Here is a 17072-nt window from a genome sequence, read left to right as displayed (position 1 = left end):
TCGTCCACCATGAATTTATTACTTCTAGACAAACACCGACAACGCCAAATTTTACGTGGAAGTATTCAAGAGACTCAAAACGACGGGTCAATCGGGTCCGACAAGACATCGCAGCCGATTGAAAGTTGCACCACGACAACACCCCGGCTCATACCGTCTCTATTGTGAACAGCCCTACAGCCCAGATGTGGCCCCCCGGACTTTTTTGTTTCCTTAACTGAAAAGGCCGATGAAAGGCAAGCATTTTGAGACGACAGAGGGGATCCAAACAGCATGCAAATGTCAGAAATGCAGATATCGGAGCAGCATGGCATATAGCTGCCAGTATAATGATATGACAAGCCGTTGTGGGAGCCGGGGTAAAAATTGGGCAATGGACACGACACTGCCCACTTTTAAGTAAAAATATATTTCTCGAGACCCGAATAAATGGACCCCAATACCTATACATAGTTGACTTAATACCGAAAATATTGGTTACAGTGTGAGATTTATAATTGAAATTCGCAGACTATTTTTCTTGATGTGTGCTGCAATGGGTTGAATCGGGTCAATACTACCCTCCCATATACCTATATTATAAGGCCACTAGTTGGTTATCTTAATAAAATTGGTGGTTAGTGTATGAGATATATTGTATGTGCCAACGAATTACGAAAAAACAATGCAGTGATTAGTATAAGCTAAAGTAAAAGATCGCAAAGTTTGAGGCGTTTGGGTCGCTTTGGTTGTGCATCTCTTCATCATCATACTTCACCTTCATAAGTACAATTTTCGATATTTCTATTTTGATCGACACTGAGCAGAATTCACGCTCTCCATCAGTACTTCTACAATACTTTGGCGCTTTGATAATTAGTCTTAGTATTTTGTTTTCGGAATTGGGGGATGACTATCTTATTATGTTAACACACCGTCCAAAGTTGTGCACCATAGATCCATATCTGTCTGTGTACTGATTTATAGATAAGAAGTAATAGTTTTTTCCATATTATTTGTTTATTATTGCAGTTTTCTACTTTGTTACACTGGCAATCTTATCAACTCACTGCACTTTTAACTGTTTTGGGGGATTAAGTATATTTAAATTTATGAACTTCAAACTGATTAAATATCATTTGGTCTCGAGTGAACGATTGAAATCTACTTTCTCCTGATAAGAAAAAATTTAGTAAATTTAGTAAACTTATAAAAGCTTAGGGGTGTAATATGTTCTTGAATATATGTACATATGCTTGACTCTCCTCTAATTTCTTTGAGACAAATTTAAGTGCTGTGGGTGACGAACAAAGCGAGAGGTTTCATTAATGAATTTGCGCTTTCAAGGGAAATGAAACGATGTAATGCTGGCGAATTCGTTTAATAATATTTAGAACATTCAAAAATTGATATAATTTTACATGTGAAAAGAATAAATATATAACTTATCTCGCCTACCCGACACTACCATAGAATGCAGTTTGATATGCTGACTGAAATATGCTCACGTTACTTTAAGTTTTTATTATGATCGATGAAGCTAATGTCGGCGCTAGTATTACTCTCAATCAAGTTCAAGTTCATCGTAAAGATTTTATACTGTTGCAACATAACAGTTTTATAAACCTAACGGTTGTTTGTATCACCGAATACTAATTGAGTTAGATGTAGGCTTATGTATATATAAAAGATTCTTTCGTGCAAGCTGTTGAGTAAAAATCGAGATATCTTAATGAAACTGCTGGACAACTGCCTCGCCCACAAAATGAGATTAAGCGGAAACCCATAAGGGGTCATAACTAAGCACCAAGATAAAGAACTATAATTTGATATGGGGGATCAGCCTGTCGGCTAAAAATTTTAGGCTTGACACATTAAGCCTTCTTTAACTATAACATGATGCCTTAATAAAACACTTGCATGCAGTACGAAATGGACAGGAATCCAGAATGTTGGCAACCTTATAGATGTGGCGAGAGATAGAGAGAAATATGCTGCGATAATTCAAAATCTGTAATTTTTTAAATTTTTTTTCAATATACAATGTATATATTTAACATGTAAACATTACATTATTATATTATTATTAAGCTTATTAATATTGTACATATTATTAAATGTTATATGATCGCCAATATTCGAATACCAATTGGCAAATAAAGAAGAAGAAGATGCAGTACGAACTTAAAAAAGGGTGGTCGATGAAACTGCAAAGTAAAGTAGGAAGTGTCACATGTGTATGACTGAGTAATAAAACAAATTTTTATGCTAATATAGGCTTAATAACTTAGTTTTTAAAAACTCTGAGATTGTGGCCTTAATAACAAAAAATCATTCTCAGACTCGAATAAGAAATTGTGCAATGTTAACATAAATGTATTTTCAACACATCTTTGATTTCATATTTTGCCTCAAAAAATTCCACAATGAAATAGTTTTAATATTTCTAGAATTTATAATAGATAATATTTAAATAAAAAAGAGTTATTTTTAATAAAAATTCATATAAATAATATAATATATGGAAGAAGTAAAAAAGAAAATATAAATTGTTAAATGTGCATCCCTAATATGTGTACTGTGATTCAATTTCCGCTGGTAGAGTATCTCACACGTTGACATTATTGTAGAGTCGCGCGCCTGAAGGGAATTCTAATTGGGATCTTACGATCAGTAGGTTTTGGTCATTCATTCGTAGAAGTATTAAACGGGCGCGATTACCAATACTTCATAATTTCGTTCTTGACCTCTTGTTCTCTATTTTTTTATTAATGTATGCAGCAAAACACGTATAAAAAAATATTTAAATAATTTTTGTTTAAAAATGGAGTTTTTACTACGATTAATACAATTAATTTTAAAATTAATCTCTATTGTGATTTATCCGCTTTTGAAACTGTTATTGCCGCGAAAAGGTCCATCCACCATACCGCCAATACGCAATCAATTGGTAACACTACCAGTAGTTGAAGTGATACAATTGATGAAACTGCGAAAGGTAAAAAACAACTTTTTAAAACAGACTAAGCAAGTGTATATTTTATACGAGGTAAACTTCTCTATAAAAGAAGAAGAAAGAATGGCAATGAAAAGAAAAGTATTTTTTTCCAGAAATGAAATTACCGTTATATCGCAGGTGTAAGCTCATTTTTCCTTTCTATCCAATAGAAGTCAAAATATAAGATTTATAATTTTCGAGGAAAAGTTTATCGTTTTTAAAAATTCAGAAGTCTGCAATTTGAAAAATTCAGGAAATCAAAATGTTGTTATAAGAAACACTTTATAAAAGGTCTAACGATCTACAGTAATGTAGCAAAACTCAGAAATGTAACATCTAAGAAATGTCACATACGAATGTGCACTTGGTGAAAATTACCTTTTAAAGAGGTCAATTTAGATTATATTGTTATTAGCTTAGGATAGATTCGATAGCTGATCTTCAAAATGGTGATCGCATTTGGACCATAATATGTGGTCATTTGTGAAGCCAAAAGAAATAATTTCTGTGTCTGATCGGCAAAACGGAACACTTCAATTTGTTTAGACGCTGAATTTATATTCCCCCGGTGGGATATCAGGAAGTGTGAGCTTCCAAGTTTTTTAGCCTTAATCTCGCAAACGTGCGTCAATCAGTAAGAAAGTTCAGATGTTTCCACCTCGTTCTCTTCCATACAGATTCCGCAGCTGATAGCGGGTAAGATTCTCTACCTTACAACGTGGACGCCGATAGGGCAACAAACTAGGGTAGGGCTTGCTTTACTGAAGGTAGAACTCACTGGATATCTTACGAACGATTTTGGGCCAAAAGCATCTTGCGATCCGTGCTAATAAAACTCGCATGAAAAAACGAAAAATTAACCTGTTAAATATTATAAGTATAAAATGTATACTCTGTTGGTATATTTTTCTCAATTACAATGCAACAATCTTAAAACGTTTGCAAGAGCACATAACATTATACGACGCTTACGTTGGAGATTTTTCAAAAAAATACTAGTTAGACACAACAGCAACGAGGCAGCGTTGGAGAATACGAGAGACTGCATAGTACATCAATTACTCTCAGTTCATTATCTCATTTATAAAAGTTATTCTCTATTAATAACGATTCATAACTGAAATGCCGCTAATATTTTAATTCCATTGCTGTAACAGACTGACACAGCGTTTATGTAAATAATTGTAATTAATCAGACAGAGCTTTATTACCTGATAATTGATTTAATTGTATAATGAAATAAGTAAGGAGAAGCTAAGTTCGCATGCATAATTTTCTTGCAATTTTTAAAACTTAAGGGTACTTGCAGGTCACTAAAAAAATTAATCCTTAGTTCTGATACGGAATCACGTTATTCCAAACAAGGTGTCTACAATTAATATACTATTAATATATCTTCCACATTAAAAAACATATAGGGTATGATGCCAAGCTGAAAACAGAGGTTGAAACCTATGCAACCCATTGCTTTACATTCTATCGAAGTCAAGAAAACAGAACCATATAATGGGGTTTGGGGTTTTAAGGGGATGTAATCACCACTTTTATCCATTTTTTACTCAAAACTACTTTCTGGTAAGGATTAGTTATTTAACAATTTTTAATATAGGCGTACGCCGGTATATTCTTACACTAAATTGCATAGATTAAATTCTATTGCTGAATTGATAACTGAGTTTTATCTAGTATTTCATGTTTTTCGTGCATTTGCAAAGAAAAGTTTTTAAACTTTTTGTTAGCAAATTACGGATAGGCAGACTGTCGAATTTTTCTCTCATCAATATAGCACGCTATTCTGTCTCGATTAGTTCTAGATGATAAAAACAATCGTTAGAAGCACAAAACTGTTGTACCCTACAGCAATACGTTGTGAGAGCATAAAAAAATAAGACTCTATTAAAAAGTATTTAAACAATGCTCACAAATTTCACAATTTCATTAACTGGAAATTTGTGAGAGATAAATAAATTTGAAGAGAGATAAGAGCAATAACGGCATTAGCACTTATGGTGTATATATAATAATATTATATTTAAATAAAATAGTGCACGCGACATTAATAGCTTAATTCGACACATAGCATGCAAGACAGTAGAAACTTGTATTTCCTTAAATACATACAGACATTGTATACCTGGAAATTATAAATAAAATATTTATTTTGTCACCATCAAAGTTATACCCACCAGATAGACTTATGTCAACGATATTCCCAGTCTTCGAAGCACTTTTCATAAGCACTTTTTAGAATGGATTCCGCGAATTCTGTTTCATCTCTTCGATAGACTGAAAACGAGAACAACGGAGCGGCAATTACAGTTTGGGGAACAAGAAAAAATCACACGAAGCCAAATCTGATGAATGTGGTGGTTGATCAATGGTATTCATTGCGTTTTTGACATTATATTCGGTCACAATCGTGGCGCGATGCGAACACGGCGGAAGCGTATCAACTTAGGAAAATTATGGCACAGTCGGTGCATAGCATTGGATACCTTCAGAAGCCAAACAAAAGCTGTGTGGTGTATAGGGAAGAGTCTTTAGGCCCTCTAATGGAAACTTATTTCCCAGGCAGCTCTGGAAACCACACAAAAGGGTTCAGAGAGGAGTGGAAAAGAGACTAGGGGAACAAGGGCACGGGGATAAGCAACTTTACAGATGGCTCCAAGCTCAGATCAAAAAATTGTTAGGACATTGTATATGGAATTATACACAAAGCTGGCAGAAAAAATTTCATGATAATCGTATGATTTTGTCTTTGAGAAAAACCGATTGACCGGGAAGACTCCCATTAAATGACTGTAACTTAAAAACTATTTATGATAATGATTTCGTTATTAAGTGAATATCCAACCTTTCAGCTAAAATCTGAGGTTCTGGTGAGAGCTTACATAGAACGTATCAAAGAGGTAAATCCTCATGTCGATGCAGTAGTGCAAGATCGTTTCGAAGGTGCGCTGGAAGATGCGGTGCGAACTGATGAACTAATCGCCAAAACCTCAGACGAACAATTATCAGCACTTTTTAGTCGCTATACCTTATTAGGTATACCTTTTACGGTAAAAGAATCATGCGGTTTGAAAGGTAAGAAATTGTTTACAAAAATACGTTCGTCCCTCTTTCAATCAAAATATTTTCTTTAGGCATGTCAATTTGTGTTGGTAGCCGTCAGCGCGCCCATATGATAAGCTCCGCGAATGGTGGAGTAGTGAACAATGTGGTTGCAGCTGGTGGCATACCATTACTGGTCTCCATAACACCGGAATACTGTTTCAGCATTGAAACAATTTCGGCAACACAAAAGCGGTGCTTAAATCCACACGACAGCAGACGGACACCGGGTGGATCTTCCGGTGGAGAAGTATGTAATTACAAAAAAAAAAGATTATATATTTAAGCACTTTGGTTTTTTTATATAGGGTGCTTTAAATGGTGCAGGCGCCAGCTTGTTCGGTATTGGTTCTGACATTGGTGGTTCGATACGATATCCGAGTTTATTTAATGGTGTCTTCGGTCACAAACCCACAGGCGGTATTATATCTGTTGAAGGACATTTCCCAGACACCAAAAACAAGAATAGCCTTTCGTTGGGTCCAATCACCCGGTTTGGTCGTGATTTGGGCGTACTTATGCAAGTTATAGCCGGTGAAAATGCTGCAAAATTGGATCTACTAACACCGGTGGAAACAAAGGATATTAAGGTAGACTTTTATACAGTATATGAGAGGTATTACTTAGAAAAAGTAAAGTCAGTTAATTCCTACTTTCCCACAGATTTTTTACGCACTTGGATTTGATGGGCTTAATGGTATTTTGCATACTTCGCCCGAAACGGAGATTAAACTTACTATTTTGACTGCTTTAAGGTACTTAAAGAGTCGTGGATGTGAAGTTGAACGGGCATCCATGAGTGATTTCAGAAACTCACTCGAAATCTCGTTCGGCAGCATGACATTGTCAGATGACTTTCCTTATTTAATCAACACTTCAAACCCAAATAAAAAAAAAGAAATTTTAACTGAAATGGGTAAAGCAATATTAGGCAAATCGGAATACACCAGAGACGCTTTATACTTTGAGTCCATAAGACGTTTTAACGCTGCAATACGCACGGAAAATATATTGAAATACAAAGCTGAAGCTGAGGTACTGAAAGCTAAGTTTGCTGTAAGTGTATTAATTTTTCCAAATATAGGTCGGTTCATATTACTTATCAATTTCTTCGTTTTTAGAAAATGCTCGGCAATAATGGCGTTTTCTTTTTTCCTACATTTCCTGTACCAGCACTTTATCATAACTCTTCGATATTGTTTCTCAGTAATGTAGATTATTGTATGATATTTAATATACTTGGCTTTCCGACAACTCATATACCCATGGGGCATGATGATAACGGCTTGCCGGTCGGCTTTCAAGTGGTCGCAGCGCCATACAAGGATAAGCTATGCTTTCAAATTGCTGCTGAATTAGAAGCGGGATTTGGAGGTTGGGTTGTGCCCACGCCACATAAACTGGATCCGTTGAAATAGAATAAATAAATTCTAAATTATGCGTTGATTATTATACTCTTAGTAATGTTAAATTTTTATTTGAATTTAAAAGTTGAAATTCATTTTAATAATTAATAAATATAAATATGGTGTTTAAATGTTCGGTTTCCATTTTGCGTTTCCATATAATAAAGAGCTTATACTAACCCCTCTCGTCCACAAAATAATAGTACCAGCTCTATGGTTACTTAACTTAATTCTCACTTCAGAGATGGGGTCCACAGATTGGAGGATCGTTGGAATAAGTGTATTAATGTTCAGGGAGATTATATTGAATAAAAAAGTGTATTTTGAACTATAAAATTGTGTTTTTCTTATCAAACGACAAAACTTCTTGAACAACCGCCTTTTATTGCCTTACTAAATTATATAACATCTTTGGAATGTTGTCCTAAATTTTCAAGTTGATCTGAGTAGTAGTTTCGGAGATACAGCTTTGTGAACTTGTGCGCTTAGGGCTTGCTAGGCCAAGTGCGCCGTCTTTAAACGCGTTTTCTCGAAACCCTGTTTTTGAAGTCGGTTGGCAAGGTTTCCCGAGAATCGCTCAACCGATTTTCATGAAATTTTACACAGGTCTTTGAGGTAAAATTCTGAAAGATTTGGATAAAGTTTTTTTTTTCGATTACAACTATTTGAAAACTAAAAAATAGCAAAACTTTCACTGTAATTTTCTTTTTTTGTAATAATATCTGCCAAAAATCCAATTTTCAGTTTTCCTTCTTCATCTAAGTTCTAATTTAAGGTTTTAACTAAAACACGTATTTTTTCACTTTAGATGATCCTAAAAGAAGTTACCCTGCCAACGCGGGCGCATCTTTTTTTCCTAGAAGTCCCCAGAAATGGCGTTGCAATGGCCAGGTTGAAATTTTTCTCCAAAAAATTTCAGAATTTCTTTGTTAATAGTGTAAGTTTGCAACAATAAAAAATTGAAATAAAACATTTAATTTTTAATATGAAAAAAAAATTTTAAAAAGGTTATTTTTTAACCGAGAAAACTCATGTAGCCCCTTAATCTAACTTAAAAATAGAATAATATAGAAATATATTAGATAGTTATCCAGTATTAACTTATGAAAAGTTCTTCAGGATGTGGTAGTGTAAGGTACGCGCAGCAGGGTAAGCGTAGCTCTTTTTGCTGTAAAGAACAAGACTATTGGAAGTAAAGTTGGAATAAGGAAACTTTATTGTATGATTAATCAGGTGAAATTTGGCAAACCGAATATCATAAAAGAGGGGCAGCTATGGTTAGAAAATCTTTGAGTAGTGAGCGTAATCGCGTTCAATTAATGCATATATCTTCCAAACCACCAAATTTGCTCAGAAGAAATCTTTTCAACCCTTCTTTCGATAGTGTGAACACAGGGGAAATCAAATGATGACACCTCCACTCTCCACATCGATAACTCAAAAGCTGAGAAAACTATTTAGTTTGTATATAGACGGACCGACGGACATGGCTAAATCGACCTAGCTCATCACTCTGATCATTATGTACTATATATATATTTTCTAAGGTATCCTAATTTTCCTACAGGAGGTAGCAAACTTCTTGACAAACTTAATATACCCTACAATATCTTCTTCTTCTCCTTCTTCAAAACTATCTGGCCACCTGTGTATGTACCGTAGCTGAGTCCAAGCAAAAAATTAAGTTATGTTATGTTTACTTCTTTTAATTAGACTTTTGCTAATAACCGTAGCTACGCATTTTCGCTATATATCTATTCCACTTCCACATAAATATTTTATATACACACTTGCAAATATATATTCAACTGATTTAAAACATAGAACTCTCAACAGCAGCGCAATGCCTACAAAATATGAGAGATCGCTTGCAAATATGCGCATTAGTAAATATGCAAAATAAGACCGGCTAGTTAATGGCGACATTATTGTAGCGTGTACCGGTCAAGCAAATATGAGCACGAGATTTGCAGTCAGTAGGTTTCGCTCATTCTAGCGAGTAGGTAAAAATTGCGGTCGCAGTTGCCACAACAAATTCTTAATTTACATAGAATTTAGTTAGAGACTTACTTTAAATTATTTACTTGTGAATTTTACTGTGCTTAAAAGATGGAGTTTTTCCTACGTCTATTGCAATTAATATTCAAGATTCTTTATATGATAGCTTATCCGCTATGGTGCTTCTTTTTACCGCGCAAAGGTCCGTCTACGATTCCGCCGATTCGTGACAGATTATTGACGCTTTCGGTGGGGGAAGTGCTGGAATTATACCAACAACGTAAGGTATGAAGAAGGACGTTTCTCAAAAACGTTAAAAAAGATCGTGAATAGTGCTAGAAACGAAAAGTATTCAAAATTGTTAATTTTTTTTAAATTGGTCTGAGGTAAATCGTTAAAATTCTTTATATATCATTTAAAAGCACTGAAAAATATGAGAGAACAAGAACGAACGTTAACTTTGGCTGCACATAAGATATTACACTCTTCACAGGTATCAGACATCACAGGATATCTTTAAACATAAAAGTGTATAAAATGATCTCTAACTTGATTTTGGTCGGTTAGTTTGTAAGACAGATATATGTTATAGCGGTCCGATCTGAATAACCACTTCGGAGATTGTACCGTTGCCTTGGATCGTAATTCTTGCCAAATTTCTTGAAGATATCCCTTGAAATGAAAAAGCTTTCCGTACATGCACTTGATTCCGATTGTTCAGTTCGTATGACAGCTAAATGCTATATTGGTTCCGACAAATAGTTTATTATTTGTTTGTAGGGCCGACGTTTCCTTCTCGGTGTTACAAATTTCGTGGCAAACTTAATATGCCCTGTTAAAGGTATGAAAAGATAAGTACTTCAATTTCTCTCTTCTGTTCATAGGCTAACGGTTTATGTTTTTGTTATTTAGTAAAGGGCAATTTAGTCTCTTTCTTATTTGCTGCAATACTTTCACTGTTATTTTCTTTTATCGCGTTATTGCACTTCATCTCAAGGTGTTGTTTTTTGTCTTGGCATTGTTATTATTTTCAAGGCTGTCAGAATGATGTGATCATTTACATATCTATGGTCGTATGCAAATTAACAAAACTCCATTCGGAGGAATTGCGAAGAATAGTCTTTTCAGACATCATATTGGTCGCCTTCAAAGTAAATAAAGATGTAATACACTTATGCCAATGATTTTCCAGTCCTCGAAACACTTTTCAAAAGCACTTTTTCGGATGCCCTTCAGCTCCTTCAAAGAATTTTGTTTTACCTCTTATCAGAAAACGGGTTCCACGGTGCGACAATTTTAGTTTGGGGAACAAGAAAAAATTACAAAGGTCAAATATGGTGAATACGGTTATTGATCGATGGTATTCATTGCGTTTTGGCTTTTGAATTTTTTGTATATAGCTCGTTTTTTCCCCTACGTTCCGATCATTATTGACTTTTCTGAATGTTAATACACTTGATGAATGTCTAAAGAGACCTGTTCACTGTACTCTTACTCTTTTCGAAAAAAAATTCAGCTTTATCGGGAAGCGTTTTATGCCTAAAATATCCACCAAAATCATTCTTTTGCCCTCTCTTTAACACTTGCCTGATGATTTTCAAGCACCATACATGCACTTTGTTAGTATTGTCTTTGTCTTTATAAGACGCGATCATATCGCGGGTTTCTTGAAGTACGATCTTTTACCATGCATATTGGCATACAAAGTATAACTTTATTGTTATGTACATATATACATTAGTCTCAAGTACTCTGTCTAATAATGTACTAATAATACTTAAATGTATTTTTACTTATATCTATATAAGAGCGTTTATATTTTACATTAGCATAATCTTTAGTAACATAAAACTTTAATGATCTATATAGTTGAACTTAAAAATTACTAGGAAATTGCTGTTTTTCAAAAGTACGAGCTATGACGATTCACCAAGCCATTAGCTTAATCACCAAAACAGAAACATGTTAACTTCGGTTGCGCCGAAACTATTACAGTGTTTATGCTACATTTCCTCTCGGTTAATAACACCCTTCACAAATACTAGAACTTTGATCGTTCAGTTTGTATAGCAGCTATACGCTGTAGGGATCCGATCTAAATAGTTTCTTTGCCTTAGGCAATAATAATATGATATTCCGTCAAATGAAAAGGCTTGCCATACAAGCAATTTATTCCGTTCGTTCAGTTTGTATGGCGGCTACATTCTTTAGTAGTCCGATATCGCCCATTCAGACAAAAGAACAGCTTCGTGGTGAGAATTGGACACAATTTAAGATTGGAATCTCAAAAACTGAAACGGACGAACAGGCAGGCGAACATAGTTAGCTCGACTCAGTTCGTCACGGTGCTCAATTATATAGGTTCTCCGACTTTTCCTTCTGGGTGTTACAAATATGATAAATATATAAATATAAGATGATATTTGAAGTTTAGAAGCCGCTACCGAAAGTGCGATAATGGAAGAAATTGCATTAAAAGCCCACCCTTTTCCCATATAACGGTATTTAAATACTGAAAATTCGATAAATCAATAAATATATGCTTTAAAGCCCCGAACTTTCACCCAAGATTGTATGGCAGGGCTTTATAGGGTCGGTGTCAAATTTGGATGATGGGTGTGCAAAACCACATCTAACAGTGTGAAAATGGACAAAATCAGACAGAGCCCATGTCTACTTCCCATAAAACACAATTTTAAATTTTATCTGATTCTTTCACTTTCCAGTAAAAAAATAAAGAATTAAACAAAAAAGGACTCCGAATTAAAATTTGCCTTTGAGCTGATACACTTTGTTACCAAACACTTTTCAAATCGGACCCTAGTTCCCATTCCGAAATTTTTATCAAAAATATCGGCCAATCTGTGAGATATATTAGAAAGATTCGGAGCATTCGAAGCACTTTCTGATAATAGTATGGGTGCATGTCAACAATGGATTGCATCGAATAAATAATTCATTTAGCACCGAAATACCTAATAGATAGATTCAACAGGATCAGAGACACTATACCATATTTCTCTGTATAATATGGATTCAAGAAATCCCCTTTCGCAAAAAATTTTAATAAAAAAGAATGAAATCAGTTTTGTAGTTCCATTGTCTTTTCCCTAGGGGTATGATCCCCAGGAGAGTTTCTAAGATCCAAAGATAATTATTGAGGTCGAACAGACCATATTTCTCGAAATTTTTTAAATTTTTTGTTTTAATGAAAACCATATTCCGAATTTATAAATATGGAGAACTCAATTGCCATCTCTAGATCATCTCGAAACGTTAATCTCTAATAAACACAGAGTTGAGTTTATATATAAGTATGTATTAAAACTTCCCTTATTCGAAACTGGCAGATTTCTAACAATTTGTACTTTAAATTTGTCAAACCTCTCGATAAAGCCATTGAGTTCTAACGTTCAACTTTATTACGAAAGTTCACGTTCTCTAAAAAATGTGTTTCGCGCGCTTCACTTAACTTATGGTTAAGTTAACTGACCTACTGAATACCTACTGAATAGTACGCTTCTATTCGCAACACTATCACCCATCTTGAGACCCTGCATTCATTATTGGATAGTATTCGACAGACATAACAGACCACGTCCAGCACCCAGTGGAGAAAATATAGCAGTCGGCCCGTGGACTGACATATGGACTTGGCGCATTTTACATCGGGATCTCGACCTTCCCAAGCGACCTCACTTTGCTCTATGGGCTCCTCAAAAGTTCCAAAAAGATCTGACGCGATAAGGCAACGGTTTGATGTGGTTTGTGGGCCGGTGGAATCTTCGGTACATATTTCTTCAAAAATGATACCGGTGGGAACGTAAAATTCAATGGTGACCGTTATCGTGCCGAGGTAACAGCATATTTGATGCCGAAAATTGAACCACCTGAGACGTAGCTGTGGCCAACATTTGAAGGAGATAATCGTCAAAAAAAAAATGTCAAAGAATCTTCTTTCGAATTATAATAAACATTCCTCATTTAATTTTTATTTTCTGTTTTTTTGACAAGATATATTCACGAAATTTGGTATATGTTATTTTGTAAGGCAACAATGTAATCTCCGAAAAAATTGTTCAGATCGGTTAACTATAGCACATAGCTGCCATACAAACTGAACGATCGGAATCAAGTTCTTGTATGGAAAACTTTCACATTTGACAAGATATATTCACGAAATTTGATATATGTTATTTTCTAAAGCAACAATGTAATATCCAAAGTTAGCTTCGGTGCAACCGAAGTTAACGTTTTTTCTTGTTTCAATTTGTTTTCAGTTTGTTTTTCCATTGATAATATTATGTATTTTCCAGTTGAAACCTTCAAAATTGGTAAAAGCCTACTTTGATCGTGTCATAGAGGTAAATAGTCATATTCATGCAGTGGTGGAAGATCGTTTCAATAAAGCGCTAGAAGAGGCCGCACGAACTGATGAATTAATTGCTAGAACTCCAGACGCGGAATTGCCGGCACTCTTCAATCGCCTAAAATTGTTGGGTGTACCTTTTACCGTTAAGGAATCATGTGGACTGAAAGGTACTTTGCTGGCAAACTAATAATAGATAACTTGGAGGTAATCGTGATAATTTTCAGATATGCCCTTCCGCGTTGGTAGTCGTCAGCGCGCTAACATAATATGTCAAGCTAATGGTGAAACGGTAAACAATTTGGTGGCTGCTGGTGGCATACCAATACTGGTCTCCATAACACCAGAATATTGCTTCAGCATGGAAACAAATCCGGCAACACAAAACCGTTGCTTAAATCCACACGACAGTAGACGTACAGCAGGTGGATCTTCTGGTGGAGAAGTATGTAATTGAAAAAATACATATACTTAGTAAAGTTTCAATGTCCTTTTTTATATAGGGTGCTCTAAATGGGGCCGGCGCAAGCTTATTCGGTATTGGTTCTGATATTGCTGGTTCAATACGATATCCGAGTTTATTTTGTGGTGTCTTCGGCCATAAACCCACTGGTGGAATCACTTCAATTGAGGGACATTTTCCTAACTGTAAGGATAAGGATTGCCTTGAATATCTTCAGATGGGTCCAATAACACGATTTGGTCGTGATTTGAGTTTATTAATGGAGGTCATGGCTGGCAAAAATGCCGAGCTATTGGATCTGTCAACGCCGGTGGAAACCAAGGACATAAAGGTAGATTATACATGTGTATGAAAAAAAAATTAGAAAAGTTTCTGCAATAGGTGCACAATAGGATTCTTCTCAAATATGTATATAACGAGTGGCAAACGAATGCTCAACGCGTTTAAAATTTATCTCAGCATATTTTTCAACAGCTTTTTGTTCTCGCTTACAAGAGAGCAAGACCAAAGCATATAATTTCTTTTTTTATCATTTAAAGAATTACCAATTATGTATTTTTTTCATTTATTACTTTTATAGGTATTCTACGCATTGGGATTTAGTGGTCTCAACGGTCTTTTACATAAATCACCCGCTAAAGATATTAAAGTTTCAATTATGTCAGCTGTAAAATTTTTACAAACCCGCGTCTTACATACTCAAAAAATCTCAATGAGCGCTTTCAAAAACTCACTGGAAATGTCGATCGGTGGTCTTGTATTACTGAAGGATTTTCCGTATTTAATTAACTCATCGAGCCCGCATAAAATACGCGAACATCTTGCCGAAATGAGTAAGGCAGTTTTGACCCAATCCGAATACTCAAACGAGGCTTTATACTTCGATGCATTACGTCGGCTCAATGGCTGCATGAGAACGGAAGCCATGTTGAGATACAAAGCTGAAGTTGAAGTGCTCAAATCGACGTTTGCCGTAAGTCTTTTAATAATTTCAATAAATAATGACTTGCCAAAAAATAATCAATCTAATAATTTTATTTGCCTTTAGCGAATGCTTGGTGACAATGGCGTTTTATTATTTCCTACCTTCCCGGTGCCCGCTTTGCATACCGATTCCTCGCTTTTGGCTCTTTGGAATGTGGATTATGCTATGATCTTCAATATAATTGGCTTTCCAGCGACTCACATACCAATGGGACGTAATGGCGATGATTTGCCAGTTGGCTTTCAAGTAGTAGCCGCTCCCTATAGAGATAAGTTGTGTTTTCAAATCGCTCGTGAATTAGAAGCCGCCTTTGGTGGTTGGGTAATACCCACCCCACATGAATTTCAACCTTTGTAAAGCTCGAAATGGGTAATTCAGTTCGGTTTTATTACTCACAATTGCATTTTGGAATTGAATAACTCATTTTAATACAATATTTTTGCTTTTAATAAAAGTTAGTATTGAATTAAATGTGTTTGGTTTTGATTTACAAATATATTGATTATATCTTTAGTTTGTAGATTTTATATATGTTTTTTAAGATATTCTTCTGAAAGTGCCGATACCACCACAAGTAAAAAAACTTATGATAAATTTTTAGGGAGATTCTCCACGGTCATATCAATATACCTAAAAGATAAATAGTTCCAGCATAACGGTAACTACAAGTCCTACAAGTCGTTTCTAGAGTTTCTTCTGACTTCTGGTGTTATTTTAATATAAAGTCGGGTTTTCTATTCAAAATTGATAAAATTTATTCATCATTTAAAAGCCACGGAATAGTGCTTTCTTTCTGAAAGGATCGGATAAACACTATATTCTCTCAATATATGTATTCAAATCAATTCAAATTTTCGTCGATGAGATCTCAGAATTCTCGAAATTTATTAATTCATCAAACAAATAGATTAATATCAATGCAACCACTTCTTCGACAAAGTTAAAGTCGCTGTATAAGTTATAAAACCTGAGTACATAAGAATCTAAAAACAAAGTCATTCAGGAATTCGCTTCTGCGACTAGTACGAGAGATATGTACAATATAGACCAGATAAAGTCACTAGAGAGGAGATGCAGTCAGCTTTTTCACGGGTGTGTCGATGCTAAGTGAGAAGGTTGGAGAGGAAGTTTTCTATAAACAGCTCTCCATCAATCTAAGTTTTAGCGGATCAATGTAGTAGTAAGTACTCCGAAGTGCAACTTCTTTCAGGAAGGTGAATATTCGCGCCCACAGCAAAGCGGCAATATTCACCTTAAGCTCGCTCAGTGTGCGCTCAAATTTGGTCAAGGAATATCTCTCCTTAATAGTCAATAGAAATGTCAATTACTTCATTAAGGGATCAGTCGGGTAATCTGGCCTGTTTTTGACATTTTTTTTCATAGAAATTTTTATTCAACAATAGAACTTTTCTCACATATCATGAGGTATATCGTGGAGGGTATAAACAATTTTTTTCTACATTTTTTGATGACATCTGTCGGAGAAATGGCTGGGTGAATGAGATGCGTTTTTTCACTGGCAGAACGATTTCTCAGGTTCGGATGATCTGAATGGCTATCATCCCTACTAGAATCATGAAAAATGTTGATAAATAAAAAAAATAATTAACGTTTTTTTTAATTTTTTGCCATGTTTTTTAAAATAAATTTTATCATAGCATTATCAATAACTTATAAAAAATTATTAATCTAAAATGGACGATAGCCAGGCGTTTTGTGAACATTAAAAATTAAGCAAATCGGTTGAGTAGTTCAACCGGAAT

General features: G+C 35.0%; 2 protein-coding genes across 2 annotated transcripts; both read left to right on the top strand.

Annotated features, from left to right (window-relative positions):
* Nucleotides 1-2651: 2651 nt before the first annotated feature.
* LOC120774017 (fatty-acid amide hydrolase 2-A-like) lies at nucleotides 2652-7805 on the top strand. Its single transcript, XM_040103303.1, has 6 exons — nucleotides 2652-2977; nucleotides 5839-6061; nucleotides 6121-6338; nucleotides 6397-6678; nucleotides 6752-7144; nucleotides 7210-7805. The coding sequence occupies exons 1-6, from the start codon at nucleotides 2804-2806 to the stop codon at nucleotides 7504-7506; spliced, it is 1587 nt and encodes a 528-aa protein (XP_039959237.1). The 5' UTR covers nucleotides 2652-2803; the 3' UTR covers nucleotides 7507-7805.
* Nucleotides 7806-9471: 1666 nt separating this feature from the next.
* On the top strand, nucleotides 9472-15684 carry LOC120774008 (fatty-acid amide hydrolase 2-B-like). Its single transcript, XM_040103291.1, has 6 exons — nucleotides 9472-9777; nucleotides 13809-14031; nucleotides 14089-14306; nucleotides 14365-14655; nucleotides 14905-15297; nucleotides 15373-15684. Exons 1-6 carry the CDS (start codon nucleotides 9604-9606, stop codon nucleotides 15664-15666), a joined length of 1593 nt encoding a protein of 530 aa, XP_039959225.1. The 5' UTR covers nucleotides 9472-9603; the 3' UTR covers nucleotides 15667-15684.
* Nucleotides 15685-17072: the final 1388 nt, after the last annotated feature.

The sequence above is a fragment of the Bactrocera tryoni genome, chromosome 1, assembly GCF_016617805.1.
Source record: "Bactrocera tryoni isolate S06 chromosome 1, CSIRO_BtryS06_freeze2, whole genome shotgun sequence".
Classification (NCBI taxonomy): Eukaryota; Metazoa; Arthropoda; class Insecta; order Diptera; family Tephritidae; genus Bactrocera; species Bactrocera tryoni.
The sequence above is the reverse complement of the archived record's forward strand: the minus strand, read 5'-3'. Positions and strand labels throughout refer to the sequence as shown.

Excerpts from the sequence above, each read along its gene's own strand:
- LOC120774017 (XM_040103303.1), top strand. The coding sequence starts at position 2,804 with ATGGAGTTTTTACTACGATTAATACAATTAATTTTAAAATTAATCTCT. Across the intron at positions 6,062-6,120 it reads AGAATCATGCGGTTTGAAAG|GCATGTCAATTTGTGTTGGT; the intron begins GTAAGAAATTGT and ends TATTTTCTTTAG. Across the intron at positions 6,679-6,751 it reads TGGAAACAAAGGATATTAAG|ATTTTTTACGCACTTGGATT; the intron begins GTAGACTTTTAT and ends ACTTTCCCACAG.
- LOC120774008 (XM_040103291.1), top strand. The coding sequence starts at position 9,604 with ATGGAGTTTTTCCTACGTCTATTGCAATTAATATTCAAGATTCTTTAT. Across the intron at positions 14,032-14,088 it reads GGAATCATGTGGACTGAAAG|ATATGCCCTTCCGCGTTGGT; the intron begins GTACTTTGCTGG and ends GATAATTTTCAG. Across the intron at positions 14,307-14,364 it reads GTGGATCTTCTGGTGGAGAA|GGTGCTCTAAATGGGGCCGG; the intron begins GTATGTAATTGA and ends TTTTTTATATAG.